At 39.5% G+C, this 20,630-nt stretch overlaps 1 protein-coding gene across 2 annotated transcripts in view; it reads left to right on the forward strand.

Moving 5' to 3' along the window:
• The first annotated feature begins 4,853 nt into the window (after positions 1-4,853).
• The window catches only part of xrcc1 (X-ray repair complementing defective repair in Chinese hamster cells 1), a 145,868-nt gene continuing 130,091 nt past the window's right edge, over positions 4,854-20,630 (forward strand). For both annotated transcript variants that reach the window (XM_066719475.1, XM_066719476.1), the window contains exons 1-3: positions 4,854-5,305; positions 18,919-19,011; positions 19,215-19,322. In XM_066719475.1, coding sequence (XP_066575572.1) covers positions 5,255-5,305; positions 18,919-19,011; positions 19,215-19,322 — 252 coding nt within the window. In that variant the 5' untranslated portion in view covers positions 4,854-5,254. The remainder of the gene's footprint in view (positions 5,306-18,918; positions 19,012-19,214; positions 19,323-20,630) is intronic.

Below are 20,630 nucleotides of genomic sequence, written 5' to 3' on the forward strand. Positions count from 1 at the left end.
AATAAGTACGGTGAGAGACCCTGCTTGCCAAGAAGATTTTGTGCACAACCTTGGAGCCTTCAAACCAGTGGAAAATCTGTTTGGAAACGACTCTACTTTCGCGAAACCCCAACTTCCAGGTGCATCGACTGAGTGGAAGTTCTTGGACAAAGCTGAACCGGACTGCCTTTGTTCCAAAACACACGGACCTCGTGCCGTGTGCTGTTATCTGAGCCCGAAGACAGAGAGGCCTCTCTGTAAACAAGTTCAGATAATTTTAACAGTTTGGAGTTCATGATTCATGACATTTGAGAAATCAATTAGAAATGTTAATCTGTGATTCATAACTCTAGAATGTGTAATATCATTTAGTTTTCTTAAATATAAATGTGTGTTGCATTAAACTGTTTTGTTGATAATTTTAGAAATAAAATCTGTCAACGCCGAGAAATATCTTCTCATTCCTGTTTAACTGTTTAGTCTGAAATTGACACAAGTTAATAGACACCAGATTATAGGTGGCCCTGCCTATCCCTAATCATTGAATAATAATCAGTTAAGGGAAATTGTGGTAACAAGTAATGATAGGATCTTTCTCGGCACCTAAACGTAAATGAGACTGATATATACACTCACCTAAAGGATTATTAGGAACACCTGTTCAATTTCTCATTAATGCAATTATCTAACCAACCAATCACATGGCAGTTGCTTCAATGCATTTAGGGGTGTGGTCCTGGTCAAGACAATCTCCTGAACTCCAAACTGAATGTCTGAATGGGAAAGAAAGGTGATTTAAGCAATTCTGAGCGTGGCATGGTTGTTGGTGCCAGACGGGCCGGTCTGAGTATTTCACAATCTGCTCAGTTCCTGGGATTTTCACGCACAACCATTTCTAGGGTTTACAAAGAATGGTGTGAAAAGGGAAAAACATCCAGTATGCGGCAGTCCTGTGGGCGGAAATGCCTTGTTGATGCTAGAGGTCAGAGGAGAATGGGCCGACTGATTCAAGCTGATAGAAGAGCAACTTTGACTGAAATAACCACTCGTTACAACCGAGGTATGCAGCAAAGCATTTGTGAAGCCACAACACGTACAGCCTTGAGGCGGATGGGCTACAACAGCAGAAGACCCCACCGGGTACCACTCATCTCCACTACAAATAGGAAAAAGAGGCTACAATTTGCACAAGCTCACCAAAATTGGACAGTTGAAGACTGGAAAAATGTTGCCTGGTCTGATGAGTCTCGATTTCTGTTGAGACATTCAGATGGTAGAGTCAGAATTTGGCGTAAACAGAATGAGAACATGGATCCATCATGCCTTGTTACCACTGTGCAGGCTGGTGGTGGTGGTGTAATGGTGTGGGGGATGTTTTCTTGGCACACTTTAGGCCCCTTAGTGCCAAATTGGGCATCGTTTAAATGCCACGGCCTACCTGAGCATTGTTTCTGACCATGTCCATCCCTTTATGACCACCATGTACCCATCCTCTGATGGCTACTTCCAGCAGGACAATGCACCATGTCACAAAGGTCGAATCATTTCAAATTGGTTTCTTGAACATGACAATGAGTTCACTGTACTAAACTGGCCCCCACAGTCACCAGATCTCAACCCAATAGAGCATCTTTGGGATGTGGTGGAACGGGAGCTTCGTGCCCTGGATGTGCATCCCACAAATCTCCATCAACTGCAAGATGCTATCCTATCAATATGGGCCAACATTTCTAAAGAATGCTTTCAGCACCTTGTTGAATCAATGTCACGTAGAATTAAGGCAGTTCTGAAGGCGAAAGGGGGTCAAACACAGTATTAGTATGGTGTTCCTAATAATCCTTTAGGTGAGTGTATTTCTTGCCAAATATGTATGTCTTAAGTGTTTAATGGAGTAGGGCATAGTTGATTTCAGGTAGAGCTATAGAAATGTATGACATGTTACCAGAAAATGCACAACACCATTATAATAACTTTAACACTGAGATGCAAAGATTTTTAACCACAGATCCACAGATTAGTGAATAAGGACAGTACTGAACTTCAGTACTGAAATCTGTATCTGAAATTAATAGCATACTAGTCACTTTACAATTGCTGGTACAGTTGTTTTACCCGTATTTTAATGCATTGGTTTTTATCTGGATTATAAATAAAATATCTGGTTGAATATTTTACTTGTTTGTAGAGTATTTGCCTCTGAGTGCATACCCAGACCTCATTTGGAGAGTAAAGGTGGTGGCAGCGATATGCTACGTAGACGGCTCCGCTAGCAGTCAGGAGTGGGAAGTTACACATGTGTCTCAAGCATAGTACTACTAGTATAATAGTGTACGAGGGTTAAATATGTATAATGAGAAGCAATAGTATATTATAGACAATTAACACAATTGAGACTATAGTACAACGCTGTGCCATATATATTGCAAAATAGTTTTGTTTGTGTGTGTTTAAAGCCATGTAAATTGCCTTGGATAAAGCTGTCTGAAAAATAAGTATACTGTAGTTTTTTTTTTTTTTTTCAAAGAATAGGCCCAACTCATCACTTGTGGGTGCAACAACAAAATGTTTTTATTTATTATTACAGCAATACACTCACTGCATCAGGGTCTGAACAGCTTACACACTGACACTCCCTTCCGTTTTCTTGCCCCCTGTTCACGCTCCTCCCACCGCGCTGTCAATTTCCCCCATTAACCATGCACTAGGTGCTACACTACCAATTGTGTTCATAATTCCTATTGCTGTACTGTTCTTATCAAATTTGCTACATTTTCTTTCTGCATTCAATTAAATAAAACCTCAAACATGGTAATGAAACGTAGTATTTTCTGTGTTCTTTGTTAGAAAAAGCCCAGGTGTGTTAATTGTCTGTAAATTACCGTCAAACGTAAGAATAACGTTGAAATCAAACATGATTTATGTCTGACAGTGTAAAATAATAACGGGTAATAATGACGCAAAACTAGTGACCCGAATTATATTTCGGTTTGTCTGGGGGAGCAAAATGGAGAGGCTGAAAAGAGTGCAGATGGTGAAGGGTACCCTGGATGGAGGCAGGGGGGTCCCGGACGTTGTGCGGCTGATAAAGGCGCAGGGGCTGGCCTATGTGGTTAAGAACATCCAGGCTGCTGGCAGGAAAGTGAGTTTCATGAACCGCTTTTATTTTGCCAGCAGCCTGAGACCATTCGGCCTCTGCGCCATGGACAACACCAGGCCGCACTCGTGGGATCCCCCGCCGTTCTACAGGGCGCTCCGAGCCTTTGCGCTCGAAGTAGGCCTCCATAAAGTCGTGCTGGCCTCCTGGGATTATAAGACCATCTGTAGTCAGATGAGATCTGCCCAGGAGACCAGCCGGATAGAAGATTTCCCTCCCGAAACCTGCCGGTTTATCTGGGCTAACGCTACGCACGTTTGCCTCACGAACACGCAGAAAGATGTCTCCTGGATGGCTGTGAGTCGGTGTCTCCCCACCCGAGTGTTTATGCACAGAAGGGGCATAGCTCCTTATGACACCTGCCCCTATAAGGGTTGCTTGGGGAAGGAGACGGAGGCTCACATCTTTAGTGAGTGCCCCTCCGCCCACAGGGTCTGGCTCCTGTTTTCTCCGTTCCTCCACAGGTTCGCCGTTCCTGCGCGGGCGACCGCCCAGCAGATCCTATACGGTCCAGCCAAGGGAATTTCTACATCTACCTTGAGGTGCTGGTGGCGTGTCGTCTGCGCAGTGAAGCAGGCACTGTGGGAGGGACGGAACATCTGTTTGTTCAATAAGCAGGAGCTGGACCCGATCGTCATCGCGCGGAGGGGCATGGTGTTTGTGAAAGACTACGTCAATCTGGAGGTCCATCAGAGGGGCAAGGAGGAAGCCTTTAAGAACTGGCGCATACAAGATCTGGGGGAGCTCAGGATCCCATGATGGGACCCACCTCCGGGGACGGTTAGTTCCCCCTGCTGGAGCCCGAGTCCAAGATCTTTTAAAGATCTTTTAAAGATTTTAAGAATGATTGTTTTTAAAAGAAGATTTTAAATAATGAATCTTAATTGTTTTTAAAGATTTAGTTGTTTTTAAATCACACTGTTTAGGGTTTTTGGTAGAGTTTTGTTATATTTTTTTGTCAAATACATTGACCGTTTTGGGTTTAATTTAAAATGCATTAGACTTTTTTGTTTGTTTTTTATTTTTACTTTTTAATTGTTTTTTTAATTTGTTTAATGCATTTTCTGTTATTTTCAATGTATTTGACTCTTTTGTTGGTGTGCAATTTTTTTGCTTTTATCACGTTTTGTTTATTTGATTTGAGCACGTTTATTTTAAAGTTTATTGTTTTAGTTTTGTTAAAAATCACAAAGATTTTAAAAATTTTAAGTGATTTTAAGAACTGATATTTTAAACGATTTTAATCATAAGTATTAAAATTGGAATTGTTTTTAATTTTGTAAAATGTGAAATACTTAACCCAATAAACAGTATTTAATAATGATGAAAAGTAGCCTACGTTAATGCATAATTTTTATGTACTAACTGAAATCCGATTTTGTCTAAACTTAATCGGATAATAATCTAGTATCTTAAATCACATCGTGTTTTTTGTTATTTAACAAACAAAACAACTATGTATTTGTAAACAAATGTTTTCACGTAATATTTGTAGTCATACAATTTTACTGTTATAAATGTATAAACAACACTCCTCTTTTGTATTTCTTCTGCTTATATCTGTTGCGTTACAGGAACAGTACTTCTGTCCCCAGTCAATATGACGACCGGGTTCTATATTGCCACTCACACGGCTTGTAAGCGAACCTCTCTAGTAGTTGTATATCTATGGTTGAAACTTTGTGAGTTTAATTTGACCCGGTAGTGTTTCGTGGTTGGTTCTTGAAATTGACAACAGAAAGCAGCGCCAGAGAGAAGAAGGTGTTTAAGTGAAATATAGAGACGTGGGAGAGATTTTAAATGCAAAAATAAAAGACAAAAGTACAGTATATTAGCAAAGAAAAACAACGGATTATAGGAATCAAAACGTAGTCATAGTGAATCTCAAAACCCATTTGATGTTTTTAGACAACAATAATAAGAAAAATCAAAACGACGATACATTCAGTTGTTCTCTGGCCTGTTTATGTGATGTTTTTATATATAAATCCAATGGAAATTATCGTCCGCAGTTAGTCAGTATGTAACGCATCTAATCGACTACTAAACATTATCTAAGTCAGTATTATCCATCTTCCCATTATTCTCTGGCGATTTACTTTGTTTTTGCTCTCCTGAAATATGCCGGAGATAAAGTTGAAACACGTCGTCTCTTGCAGCAGTGAGGACAATGTAAGTAAGCTTTATTATTATTATTATTATTATTATTATTATTATTATTATTATTATTATTATTACTGAAAACTGTTTGATACGTACTTTTTGCTTGTGCTTCAATTTAACATTCTATTTATATAAAGTATGTATTTCACCCCCCCAAAAAATCCTTACATCCTTAATGAAAGAATCTTGTTGAAGATCTTTACATAAATTGTGATTGATACGAAACAATTAATTACTAAAATTTGAATGTAGCCTGCAACAACTATTATTAGGCTATAATAGGTCTTACAAACAATTTATTAAAATGTAAAATAAATACAAATGTAGAACTGTTCAACACTGCATGTCAGTTGCATGAGATGTAATATTAATTCTAGTGAAGTTTCAGGGACCACTCATCCTATGTTTTGCTGTCCTCAGATAAGCTATGTGTAATATGTTTGTGTGTGTGTGTGTATTTATGAGTTTGTGTATGCACGAGTGCCATACACACACCTTCACTGAACAAAAATATAAACACAATCAGCCAATTGAAATAAATACTTTAATTAATAATACATAAATCCCTAATCTATGGATTTCAAGTCTCAAGTTTTGAAGGAGCGTTCAATTTGCATTCTGAGTGTAGGGATGTCCACCAAAGCTGCAGTCAGGTCAAAACATGGGGAGGACAATAAGCGTACAGATTAGCTTCCCTGAGATGGTATCTTCAGTTTTGCAAACCCCCAGTTTCATCAGCTGTCCAAGTGGATGGTCTCAGACAATCGTGCAGCTGTCCTGGGCTGGTGTGGTCTGCAGTTATGAGGTTGGTTGGACATACTACCACATTTTCTTAAACAATGTTGGAGGCAGCTTATATTAGATAATTGAACATTAAATTATCTGACTACAGTTCTGGTGGAATTTCCTGCTGTCAGCATGCCAATTGCACACTCCTTAAAAACGTGAGACATCTGTGGCATTGTGTTGTTTGACAAAATTGCACATTTTAGAGTGGCCTTTTATAGTACACCACCTTTGTAATCATCATGCTGTTTAGTCAGCTTCATGATACCCCATACCTATCAGATGGATGTATTATCTCGGCACAGGAGAAATACTCAGTAACAGACAAATTTGTACTCAAGATTTGAGAGAAATAAGCTTTTAGTGTGTATGGATTTTTTTTTTAGCTGATGATACATGGGACCAGCACTTTACATGTTGCTTTATATTTTTGTTTTGTCTGTGTGTCTGTCATATACATATATATATATATATATATATATATATATATATATATATATATATATACACTCACCTAAAGGATTATTAGGAACACCTGTTCAATTTCTCATTAATGCAATTATCTAACCAACCAATCACATGGCAGTTGCTTCAATGCATTTAGGGGTGTGGTCCTGGTCAAGACAATCTCCTGAACTCCAAACTGAATGTCTGAATGGGAAAGAAAGGTGATTTAAGCAATTTTGAGCGTGGCATGGTTGTTGGTGCCAGACGGGCCGGTCTGAGTATTTCACAATCTGCTCAGTTCCTGGGATTTTCACGCACAACCATTTCTAGGGTTTACAAAGAATGGTGTGAAAAGGGAAAAACATCCAGTATGCGGCAGTCCTGTGGGCGAAAATGCCTTGTTGATGCTAGAGGTCAGAGGAGAATGGGCCGACTGATTCAAGCTGATAGAAGAGCAACTTTGACTGAAATAACCACTCGTTACAGCCGAGGTATGCAGCAAAGCATTTGTGAAGCCACAACACGTACAACCTTGAGGCAGATGGGCTACAACAGCAGAAGACCCCACCGGGTACCACTCATCTCCACTACAAATAGGAAAAAGAGGCTACAATTTGCACAAGCTCACCAAAATTGGACAGTTGAAGACTGGAAAAATGTTGCCTGGTCTGATGAGTCTCAATTTCTGTTGAGACATTCAGATGGTAGTCAGAATTTGGCGTAAATAGAATGAGAACATGGATCCATCATGCCTTGTTACCACTGTGCAGGCTGCTGGTGGTGGTGTAATGGTGTGGGGGATGTTTTCTTGGCACACTTTAGGCCCCTTAGTGCCAATTGGGCATCTTTTAAATGCCACGGCCTACCTGAGCATTGTTTCTGACCATGTCCAGCCCTTCATGACCACCATGTACCCATCCTCTGATGGCTACTTCCAGCAGGATAATGCACCATGTCACAAAGGTTGAATCATTTCAAATTGGTTTCTTGAACATGACAATGAGTTCACTGTACTAAACTGGCCCCCACAGTCACCAGATCTCAACCCAATAGAGCATCTTTGGGATGTGGTGGAACGGGAGCTTCGTGCCCTGGATGTGCATCCCACAAATCTCCATCAACTGCAAGATGCTATCCTATCAATATGGGCCAACATTTCTAAAGAATGCTTTCAGCACCTTGTTGAATCAATGCCACGTAGAATTAAGGCAGTTCTGAAGGCGAAAGGGGGTCAAACACAGTATTAGTATGGTGTTCCTAATAATCCTTTAGGTGAGTGTATATATATATATATATATATATATATATATAAATAAATACACACGTATACATATACAGCTCTGGAAAAAATTAAGAGACCATTAACATTGATTCCATGATCATGAGATACATGATTGAGTGGTATCTAATTTGTTCCAGAGCTCTGTGTGTGTGCGTATAAATATAAATATATATACAGGACTGTGCAAAAGTTTTAGGCAGGTGTGACAAAATGCTGTAAAGTAAGAAAGCTTTCAAAAATAGACATGTTGATAGATTGTATTTATCAATTAACTAATTGCGAAGTGAGTAAACAGAAGAAAAATCGAAATCAAATCCGTATGTGGTGTGACCGCCCTTTGCCTTACAGCATCAGTTCTTCTAGGTACACTTGCACAAAGTCAGGGATTTTTTAGGCATATAGTCAGGTATATGATTAAACAATTACACCAAACAGGTGCTAATGATCATCAATTCAATATGTAGGTTGAAACACAATAATGATTGAAACAGAAACACCTGTGCAGGAGGAATAAAACTGGGTGAGGAACAGCCAAACTCGGCTAACAAGGTGAGGCTGCTGAAGACAGTTTACTGCCAAAAGTCATGCACCATGGCAAGACACAAGGTAGTTATACTGCATCAGCAAGGTCTTTCCCAGGCAGATATTTCAAGGCAGACAGGGGTTTCCAGATGTGCTGTCCAAGCTCTTCTGAAGAAGCACAAAGAAACGGGCAACGTTGAGGACAGTAGACGCAGTGGTCGGCCAAGGAAACTTACTGCAGCAGATGAAAGACACATCATGCTTACTTCCCTTCCAGCGGTCAATCTTAACGCTAGCCTGCTAGCCATTGGCTAGTGCAGATCGCTGTGGGCCAGTACAGATTCTCTAGAAGTAGTCTGTGCGGATAGTGCATAATGGCTGCGTTCACGACACGCATACTTTAGCGAGTCTGCACAGAATCTGCACAGACTCTGCGACAAACCTGCCCAAGTTTAGCTGCCTGCAAGCCGTCAGCCGGAAAAGACATCACCTGGTCACGCATCCACAGGCTTAAAAGTCTGCACAGCTGTGCAGCTCCAATAGGTACTGCACAAGCGCACACGTTGCGCCCCGCTCTCGTCGTTGGGCAAAACTCAATCTGCAGACACCCCCTGCACCCCTGCTAATTTAGTTTGATATAATTTGTATAAAATTTATAATAACGTTTGTTTGCATTTTAATAAATTGGAAAGCAATGCAAACACATGCAGACACATTTCTTTTTATTAAGATGGTGAAGTGGTTCAACAGTTGTATTATTATTATTATTATTATTATTATTATTATTATTATTACTACTACTATTGTAACTATTTTGTATTAACATCGTGCTGTATTTGTAAGTAGAATCAAAACGTGACAGTCAGAGAAGAAATGTCCTTGTTTAGCAGATGTTAATGCGCCACTGTAAACCCGGCTGTGCTAAATCTACCTGAATCTACCATTTTACAGCGCATGTGTTGCGTGATTACTATTACTTGTGTTATTATTATGTGACAGTAAATCATACTGTGTATATGTATATATGTGCTCTGAGGAAGATAAGTCGAAACGCGTAAGCATTATGATGTTCACTTTTTCTCTAATAAATAATTTTTGAGACATCGGTGAATATGGACTGTTTTTAGATGGGAGCTGCTGTACCATCGTAATATAATACGGATAATTGTTCTATATAAAATCCCTGGGATAAGGCACCCCGCATTTAAGATGTATTAAAACTATTGTAACGCCAGCTATTTGTAAACTTATGTATATGTATATATATCCCATAACAACATAACACACGTAATAGTAATCACACAACACTTGCCCTGTAATGTGTTGCATTCTGCATATATTTACCATGACAGCCTGCATGTAATATTTGTTAGTTTTGCTTATTGAAGGATTAACTAAATACTTGTAGTTTGAATGTCTTTGGTCTTACTTTGTGGCTTGATCGGATAAAACCAAGAAATATCGAGATATACATCGTGTATCGCCCAAACTTCTAAAAATATAGAGATATTATTTTTAAGTCATATCGCCCAGCCCTACCCTTGAGTCATGTTATGAAGGATCTTATGAATTTCATGTTAGATATGGCTCAGTACAACAGGAAAATAATATTTTAAAGATGGTCGGTTCATCAATAAAATAATATGCATGTTTTAGTGGTGTACGTATACATTTTAACCAAATTTTCACGTATTATGTGCATTTGTAAGTTGCACACCTGGCAAGGAAATCCGTAATAATACATACAAAATGTTTTACGTGTTTATTTCTTTCAAATCACACATTTAATGTAGATTTGAAAACAGTGTAAATATAATATTGTACTAACAAAAGTTGTAATTTGATCCGTATGTTAGTATTTAACCTTTAAGTGTCCCAACAATGAGCAGGAATAAAACATTTACAAATGTAAATGTATTAAAGGATCGTAAAGCTACTTAAATTGCCACATTTCTGATTACACTGTAAAGTATGAAGCTGATGGAGCATGAAGGGAACTTTGATTGCATTAACTTCTTCTGAACTGAATTCTCTCAACACCGACTCCATGTTTGTTCTGCTTGAGACTATAGTTCTAATGCCAAAGCTGTCCACGCTTCATCTGCAAAACTGTGACGTCATGCACAGACTTCCGTCTACAATCTAGTCAGCAGAAAAGTGTCGTGAACGCAGCCATTATCTTACGTTTTAGAGCTGTTATGATTGAAATCTACGGAGTTTTTGCTGTTTTTGCCATAAAACATCGTTGACTTTGTCCTCTGTACGCTACTTCTGGTGCGCTACTTTCACGCATGTGCGCTACCGACCATGTGCTAGCGTTCACATTTGGTTTGTGTTCTCCATCCTTACTCTGGTAGTATTTTAAATAGAAATGTGCTAGAAACGATCGCTACTTGCGCACGTCAAGGTGTATTCGAATGTACCACTTGTAGCAGACAACAGAGGCGGTCTGTGGAGTGACCAGAGCATCATTAAACTTGAGTATATTCCTAAAACAAAGCCAAAAAACAAGAAAACTTGTGTATAAATCCTTAAACATAGCTGCATAGACCATAAATAAGCTACACAGTAAGTTAAGATATAAGCAAACGTATTTATTATATAGAGAGTGATATTGTGGAGTTAGGGATGGGCCATTTGGTATTGGGTATTGGGAGGGGTGTTTTGGTTCTTGAAGGCAATGTCACTCAATGTGCATGACTTCTTAATAATAAATATTACAGTTCAGCCCAAATGGCAGCATGAATTTGAATACTCTGTGTTTCATGTGTTTTAATTGGTATTGTTCAAATACAGCACATTTAGAAGCCTGAATGATGCAGCAAATTGACAAAACATTGAGTGACAGTGAGTGCAAATTAAATAAGAATGACCCATATTACCCCTTAAGGGGTGTTGATGGTACTTTCTTCCAGATTCGGGGGGAGCTAGTCCTGTTGGCTAGAGGGAAAAAAAAATTAAGATTTACCCCTGCCTTCACAATTGGAAGATGTCCAGCAGTGCCATCAGTTCAGAATTGTCAGAAAACAGTGGGACCTTGGTATACTCATCTGTCCGGAGAAGTCTGGTCAGAATTGGCCTTCATGGAAGACTTACAGCCAAGAAGACCAAGCGACTCAACTGTGCACGAAAACACAGGAACTGGGGTGCAGAAAAATGGCAGCAGGTGCTCTGAACTGATGAGTCCAAATTTGAAATATTTGGCTGTAGCAGAAGGCAGTTTGTTTGCCGAAGGGCTGGAGAACGGTACACAAATGAGTGTCTGCAGGCAACAGCGAAGCATGGTGGAGGTTCCCTGCAAGTTTGGGGCTGCATTTCTGCAAAGGGAGTTGGGGAATTTGGTCAGAATTAATGTTCTCCTCCATGCTGATAAGTACAGGCAGATACTTATCCATCATGCAGTACCATCAGGGAGGCATCTGATTGGCCCCAAATGTATTCTGCAGCATGACATTGACCCCAAACATACAGCAAAAGTCATTAAGAGCTATCTTCTGCATATAGAAGAACAAGGAGTACTGGAAGTGATGGTATGGCCCCCACAGAGCCCTGGGCCACAGGTGGGGCCTCCATGGATCGGACTTGTTTGTCCAGCACATCCCACAGATGCTTGATTGGATTGAGATCTGGGAAATTTGGAAGCTTTTTCAGCAATTTAAGCTGAAATACAGTAGCTCGTCTGTTGGATCGGACCACACAGGCCAGCCTTCACTCCCCACTTGCACAAATAGGAGTCACAGTGAATTTCTTAAATAAATACGGGCCTTGAGATCTGTGTTCGTGTTCCTGTAGTGCAGATCTGTAATGCTCCACCAATGGGATCTGTGGTATTGTGCAGATTTGTACATGATCACGACCTGCAACAAACAAAATAAGCACACAAACAAAAACCTTTTCATTTTAATAAGATTGTATTCAATATGACAAGACTCATTGCCAATGAAAACCACCTTAAATTAAAGTCAATATTTTTTTTGCTGCCGGAAGTCTCTGTCATAACCCGAACCTCAAACAAAACAGCTTGTTCCAATTCTTACAAACAATAACCTTTTTAAAATTAGGGCTGTAATTTCCTAGGTTATGTATAAATGCACAATAAATGCTCCGATTGGATGCCGATACTGGATACGTCCCTTTCCGGTACCGATCAAACATGATTTCTGGACACCGCACTCGCAGAAACAGATTATTTTAATTACAGCATAACACTGCAGGCATTCTCATTCAACCTAGGAGAGTTGAGACCTTAGAGCAGGACAGTGTAGAGAACTGCTGGGTTACAGTAGGTCGTAACCGCAGAAAAGGGCGTGCACAACCCCTAGATACACCCCAAGAGCTTGAATTCCCCAACAGGTTCCAACTGCTGGACACCGAGTTGGACAGTGACAGCTCAGAGGGTGATGGGGGGGCAGTTGAGCACCAGAGCACCATGGTACCCACTTCCCCCCAGAAGAAGGAGGTAGTTATAGTAGGAGACTCAATTCTTAGTGGTGTAGATCATACAGTTTGTTCTAGTGACAAGAAGACCAGCATGGTATCTTGCCTGCCTGGTGCTCAGGTTGCAGATCTCCCTAAACTAGTAGACGGGCTACTCGCCAAAGCCGGGGGAAATCCACTGGTCATGGTCCACATTGGAACCAATGACATGGGAAAAGGTAGGACAGAGGTTCTGCAAGACAAATTTAAAGAGTTAGGAACAAAACTAAAGAGCAGAACCTCCACGGTAGTTTTCTCTGAAATACTTCCGGTACCACGTGCCAGGCCAGGGAGACAGGCAGAGATTGGAAAGTTTAACACGTGGTTGAAAGCTTGGTGTAGGGAAGAGGGGTTTAGGTTTATGGAGCATTGGTCTTTCTTCTGGGATAGATGGGACCTGTACAAACCGGACGGTCTACATCTAAACAGAAGGGGGGCTAATGCATTGGGAGAGCGTATGTGCAGTGAAATTGAGAATCATTTAAACTAGGAACCAGGGGGGCAGGGAGCTCTGACAATGGGAGATGTTCCTCTAAGGAAAGAAAACCAAGGGAAACTGCTAGTAGGAAAGTCCTGAAATGTTTGTACCTCAATGCCAGGAGTATAAGGAACAAGATGTTAAACTTGGAAGCCACAGTGCTGGCGTGTGACTATGATGTTGTAGGAGTGACAGAAACATGGCTTACAGAAAATGATGGGGATGAATACAAGTTGGAAGGATACACACAGTTTAGGAGAGACAGGCAAAATCAAAGAGGGGGTGGGGTAGCATTATATGTGAAAAATGACATTGAGGTAGAAGAACTTGTATTAGATCCCAGTAACGGAACAGTATCTTTGTGGGTGAAACTTTAGAACAAGAGATCTGGAGGATTAGCGGTAGGAGTGTGTTACAGGCCACCCAACTCAGATATTCAGAAAGATGCTGCATTGTACAGTGTAATCAGGACTGCATGTAGCAAGGATGTGGCTGTTATAATGGGGGATTTCAATTTCCTAAACTTAGAATGGGAAAGCCCAGTGGGGACTACAGAAGCAGAAATAGAAATGGTTGAGATGGTAAATGACTGCTTTCTAACTCAATTTGTCAGGGAACCAACCAGAGAGAGTGCATGTATTGACTTGATCTTTTCAAATGACCAAGATAGAGTCAGGGGGACAGTAGTTAGAGAACCAATGGCAAATTGTGATCACAGTATGGTTAGCTTTGAGGCATTCTTTCAAAAAACAAGGTCCAAGTCTAAAACAATGGTCTACAATTTTAGAAAAGCAAACCTTGAAGGTATGAGACGGCACTTAGAAGAGGTAGACTGGAGCACACTGGATACAGAGTCAGTTGAAAATGGATGGGTATATTTTAAGAATATACTACTTGAGGCTCGGGAGCAATTTGTACCAAAACTTAGCAAATTGAGGACCAAAAAACACTGGCCAAAATGGTTTAATAGAGGTATGCAAAAAAAAATCAAGAGAAAGAAAATGTTGTATAGCGCATACAAAAGCAATGGTGACAAAATACATAGAATATGTTGAGCTGCAATGAGATCTTAAGAAAGGGATCAGGAAAGCAAAGAGGGAAATATAAAGAAACATAGCTCTTGGAGCTAAAACCAATGCAATATTACAACAGCAAGCGGTCAATAAAGGAGGAAGTGAAACAGATAAAGGGCAAAAATGGAGGTATCTTGGAAAACTAACAAGATGTGGCAAATGTTCTAAATGAGTATTTGACAGAGGTTTTTACAAAAAAAAAAACAGATGACATACCACAGGTTGACAATCAGTCCAGTCAAACCCTAAGAGAGATCAGGATAAATGAGGAGGAGGTACAAAAGGGACTAGCAGAATTAAAAACAAACAAATCACCTGGGCCAGATGGGATATTTCCAACAGTAATTAAAGAAATGAGGGAAATTATTTATAGGCCGCTAACTCAATTATTCCAAATGACACTTAGAACAGGGGATGTGCCCACTGACTGGAAGACAGCAAATGTCATACCAATCCACAAGAAAGGGGACAAAACTGAGCCAGGAAATTACAGACCAATCAGTCTCACCTGCATCACTTGTAAAATGTTGGAAAAAATGATTAGACAGAAAATATAGGAGCATCTTAATGAAAACCATATTCTTGGAGATAGTCAACATGGGTTTAGACGAGGCAGATCATGTCTTACTAATTTATTATAATTTTTTGAACATGCAACTGCAGCTGTAGATCACGTGAAAGCATATGATATGATATACTTAGATTTCCAAATAGCTTTTGATAAGGTTCCACACCAAAGACTGATCCTCAAATTGCAAGCTGTAGGCACATTCAGGGTAATGTAAGTAGATGGATTATGAACTGGTTGATGTATAGGTAGCAGAGGGTGTTGATTAGAGGAGTTGCTTCTAACTGAAGTGAGGTTGTTATTGGAGTTCCACAGGGATCAGTACTAGGGCCTTTGCTTTTTCTAATCTATATTAATGATCTGGACTCTGGGATAGTTAGCAAACTTGTCAAATTTGCAGATGATACTAAAATAGGTGGCTCAGCAGATACAATCTTGGCAGCACAGGCTATTCAGAGGGACTTAGATAATATTCAGTTGTGGGCCGACACCTGGAAAATGAAATTCAATGTGGAGAAGTGCAAGGTAATACATGCAGGTAACAAAAATGTCCACTGTAATTACACTATGGGAGGTACAGATCTAGATGATGTATCCCATGAGAAAGACCTAGGAGTCTATGTGGACTCCTCACTTTCTCCATCCAAGCAATGTGGGGAAGCAATAAAAAAGGCAAACAGAATGCTACGCTATATTGTCAAAAGTGTAGAATTTATAACAAGGGAAGTAATGTTAAGACTGTACAATGCGCTAGTTAGACCTCATCTGGAATACTGTGTGCAGTTCTGGGCACCACACTTCAAGAAGGATATTGCTGCTTTAGAGGCAGTTCAGAGGAGAGCAACCAGACTTATTCCAGGTCTGAAGGGAAAGTCCTACTCGGAGAGACTGAGGGAACTGAACCTTTTCACCCTGGAACAGAGGAGACTACGTGGGGACTTGATCCAAGTCTTCCAAATCATGGAAGGCATCGACCACATCAAACCAGAGGAGCTTTTCCAGATCAGCAGGAACACACGCACCCGGGGACACAAATGGAAATTGGGCTTCAAGGCATTCAAAATGGAAAACAGGAGACGCTTCTTTACACTGAGAGTAGTCACAATCTGGAATAAACTACCCAGCGATGTGGTAGAAGCTGAAAGTTTGGGAACATTTAAAAATAGACTGGAAAGGATCCTTGGATCACTTAGATATTAATGGACACCAAACGAGCACGATGGGTCGAATGGCCTCCTCTCGTTTGTAAACTTTCTTATGTTCTTATGTTCTTATCTCAAATCAAATCAGCACAAAAAGCAAAAGTCCTGTAGCGCTGTTCCTCCCAGCCTGAATTAATTTTTAAATGCCATCCTTGATGACCGCTATACATACATACATGTCTACACGCGCACACGGCTACCTAACGTTAAGTATGTTAATAAATGCAAACTGATTGCTTCCTAGCCTAACTTACATTTGATGTGTAAAGCCTGTCTCATCTAATGAAAATTAAATTAACGTTACGCCGGCATTTACAAACATAATGTTCACAATAATGCAGTCGCAATAGCCTATTCTATAATAAACATTTTATTTTGATTTTAAAATAACGTTTTTTTTTTTTTATAGACGATTATAGAACATTTTTCATTTACAGTTGTACCATCTAAAAGTAATGTTTATGTATATATAGTTCATGTAATTGTATGGATTTTTTAATCAGATCAATATTTTCATATTGATTTGTCATGACAAAGATTTTAGCATTGTCATTAAAATTGACATTGACAATTCTGAGCCATTTTAGTTATAAAATATACTTGTATTTGTGATGAATACAACGCATGTGACAAAATGGCATCTAGACAACTGCAACTTTGTATGATAAAATTATGAAGTATATGAAAATGGTAAGGATTTCACTATTGAAACTATAACATTTTGCCTATCTCTTCATTCTATATGCATACTAACAATATATGTTAAGATATGTATTTGTTTTTTGGAACTGTTGCCAAGTTGGTGATCATGCTTAGTGGTACATGCTTTGGAAGAATTACCCATATATGTGTGCATTTCTGTGATATATAGGCTATACACTCACCTAAAGGATTATTAGGAACACCTGTTCAATTTCTCATTAATGCAATTATCTAACCAACCAATCACATGGCAGTTGCTTCAATGCATTTAGGGGTGTGGTCCTGGTCAAGACAATCTCCTGAACTCCAAACTGAATGTCTGAATGGGAAAGAAAGGTGATTTAAGCAATTTTGAGAGTGGCATGGTTGTTGGTGCCAGACGGGCCGGTCTGAGTATTTCACAATCTGCTCAGTTACTGGGATTTTCACGCACAACCATTTCTAGGGTTTACAAAGAATGGTGTGAAAAGGGAAAAACATCCAGTATGCGGCAGTCCTGTGGGCGAAAATGCCTTGTTCATGCTAGAGGTCAGAGGAGAATGGGCCGACTGATTCAAGCTGATAGAAGAGCAACTTTGACTGAAATAACCACTCGTTACAACCGAGGTATGCAGCAAAGCATTTGTGAAGCCACAACACATACAACCTTGAGGCGGATGAGCTACAACAGCAGAAGACCCCACCGGGTACCAGTCATCTCCACTACAAATAGGAAAAAGAGGCTACAATTTGCACAAGCTCACCAAAATTGGACAGTTGAAGACTGGAAAAATGTTGCCTGGTCTGATGAGTCTCGATTTCTGTTGAGACATTCAGATGGTAGAGTCAGAATTTGGCGTAAATAGAATGAGAACATGGATCCATCATGCCTTGTTACCACTGTGCAGGCTGGTGGTGGTGGTGTAATGGTGTGGGGGATGTTTTCTTGGCACACTTTAGGCCCCTTAGTGCCAATTGGGCATCGTTTAAATGCCACGGCCTACCTGAGCATTGTTTCTGACCATGTCCATCCCTTTATGACCACCATGTACCCATCCTCTGATTGCTACTTCCAGCAGGATAATGCACCATGTCACAAAGGTCGAATCATTTCAAATTGGTTTCTTGAACATGACAATGAGTTCACTGTACTAAACTGGCCCCCACAGTCACCAGATCTCAACCCAATAGAGCATCTTTGGGATGTGGTGGAACGGGAGCTTCGTGCCCCGTGCTTTGTGCATCCCACAAATCTCTATCAACTGCAAGATTCTATCCTATCAATATGGGTCAACATTTCTAAAGAATGCTTTCAGCACCTTGTTGAATCAATGCCACGTAGAATTAAGGCAGTTCTGAAGGCGAAAGGGGGTCAAACACAGTATTAGTATGGTGTTCCTAATAATCCTTTAGGTGAGTGTATAATAGGGATGCACCGATTAATCGGCCAACAATCGGTATCGGACGATTATAGGCAAAAAATGTAATATATCGGTATCGGTCGTATATAACTACCTTTTGTTGCCTTATAGCCTGGAATTAAAATTATTGTATCTACACATCCTACCCCACAACTTCCCAGTGATTTTTTTAATAGAAATCTGTACAAAAGTTATAAAAAATGAAAACTGAAATAGCATGGTTGGATATGTGTCCACCCCCCTTGTAATAGCAATGTTAAATTACCTGAGGTGTAACCAGTCGCCTTCAAAAAGTTAAGTGGCCTCCACCTGTGTTAAATTGTAGTGATTCACATGATTTCAGGATAAATCTATTAGTTCTATTGAAATCTATTGCATTTCAGATCAACAAGGAGCTCCGTGTCAAAGTAGTTGAATGGCACAGATCAGGGAATGGATATAAAATATGCACAGGCTTTGAATATCTCTTGGAGCATGGTCATGAATACCATGACTACTGAGAAACATGATGACTGTGACAAACTTTTTTGTAAGCTAGGGGTATACCAACACATGTAAAATGCTAGGGGTGTATGTTAAGATACAGGTAGGTTATTGAGTGGAAGTGAATACATGACATTATGTCCTAAGCCTGTGTCCATTTGTAAGTATATTGTTTACTTTCTTTTCCACAATTTCCCTCAAAGACACACAAAGCTGAGAATCTGCTAAAAGCTGACACATATAGGAAATGGAAGGCTGCCAGAGTGGGAGAGAAACACACGTCTGTAATTTTACAGGTGGGTGGAATCTGTTCATATGCTTTCCTTGTCCACACATACAGATTGAAAAAGGTCTTGTCTAATGCCGCACATAATTATTATTCTGTTATTAGTAATGACAGTTGTGCAAGCATGTGACATTTCCAAAATCTTGCATAATTTCTATGTCTTGTTGTTGAGTTCCTGCTAGGTTGTTTTTTTTTTTTTTCCCTCCTCCACAGTTTGAGAAATCTGAACAAATACACAGTATTGATATTGGCAATGAGGGGTCAGCCTTTGTGGAGGTTCTGGTGGGAAACTCTAGCTCTGTCAAGGACCAGGACTATGAGGTAAGTGGGTCTACAATTCCTAAAACCAGTGCCATCCTCTCTGATCAGTTCTTGTACTACAAAACAGAAAATAACTGAATGCATAAGTAATCACCCCCTTTGCTATGACATACCTGATTGAGCTGTGATGAAAACAATTGTCTTTAGAAGTCACGTAATTAGTTGAATGGAGTGACATGATTGAATGTGTGTCACATGATTTCAGTTTAAATACACCTGTCTCTGGGAGGTCCCACAGTTGGTTGGTACAATTCCTTACAGTAAATATATCATGAAGACGAAGAAACATTCAAATCCAGAATAAGGTTCTTCAAAAGCACCAATCAGGAATCGGGTAGGATATAAGAACATTTCCGGTATGTTCTCAGTAAGCTGTGCCTCTACTCATTAACATGCAAATCAATTTATAACTTTTTTTGAAATGCGTTTTTCTGGATTTTTGTGTTGTTATTCTGTCTCTCACTGTTAAAATACACCTACCATTAAAATTATAGACTTGATTATTTCTTTGTCAGTGGGCAAACGTACAAAATCAGCAGGGGATCAAATACTTTTTTTCTCTCACTGTATAAAGTAAACCATTTGTCAGTGAGTGTGCTGTTAAAAATAAGATGATTCACTCCAGTAGATACTGTATTCAGTGCAGCAAGCTCATTCATATTGGGACAGGCTAGTTTTTGAAAGGAAAACAAATAAAACCGTGAGTACAGAGCAAAATTATTTTGGCTTTTCCACAAAGACGCAATAACAGAAATAAAACAAAATATCCTCCTCACGGATGTACATGCTCAAAAGATAAAACTGAAACTAAAACAAGACCGTGAGTCATGGTGCTTCCTACTTGCAATATGCGGGGATTGCATTTCCTATTGCAAGATAAAGATCTAAATAAGGAGATAATTTTACTCTTTAATCTACATCCTACATAGATGTATAACATGGTGAAGACAACACAAACAAAACGCCATCTAAAATGTATGTTGTGAACCGATTAATATCCAATAGAAAACAATCTGTACTCACTCACTGTATCTCTCTTTCTCTTTATTGGAAGGAAAAACAACAAGTGTTTTGAGTGCTCTAATTTAAAGATTTATAAATGATTGAAAGCCAAATTTATTTATTTATTTTCTCACCATTGAACTTTCTTGTCTGTGTTGGTGAAACACTAAATAAACTGGTAATGGTTAGAGATGTAAATAATAGTTATGTAACTGTAATAAACTTTTATTTTGTGTCATTTTCCACAATATACAATGTCATTGCTGTTTAACAAATGTAAAATAACTAACCGACTCAGATAATTAA

This window comes from Amia ocellicauda, chromosome 12, assembly GCF_036373705.1.
Source record: "Amia ocellicauda isolate fAmiCal2 chromosome 12, fAmiCal2.hap1, whole genome shotgun sequence".
NCBI classification, from domain to species: domain Eukaryota; kingdom Metazoa; phylum Chordata; class Actinopteri; order Amiiformes; family Amiidae; genus Amia; species Amia ocellicauda.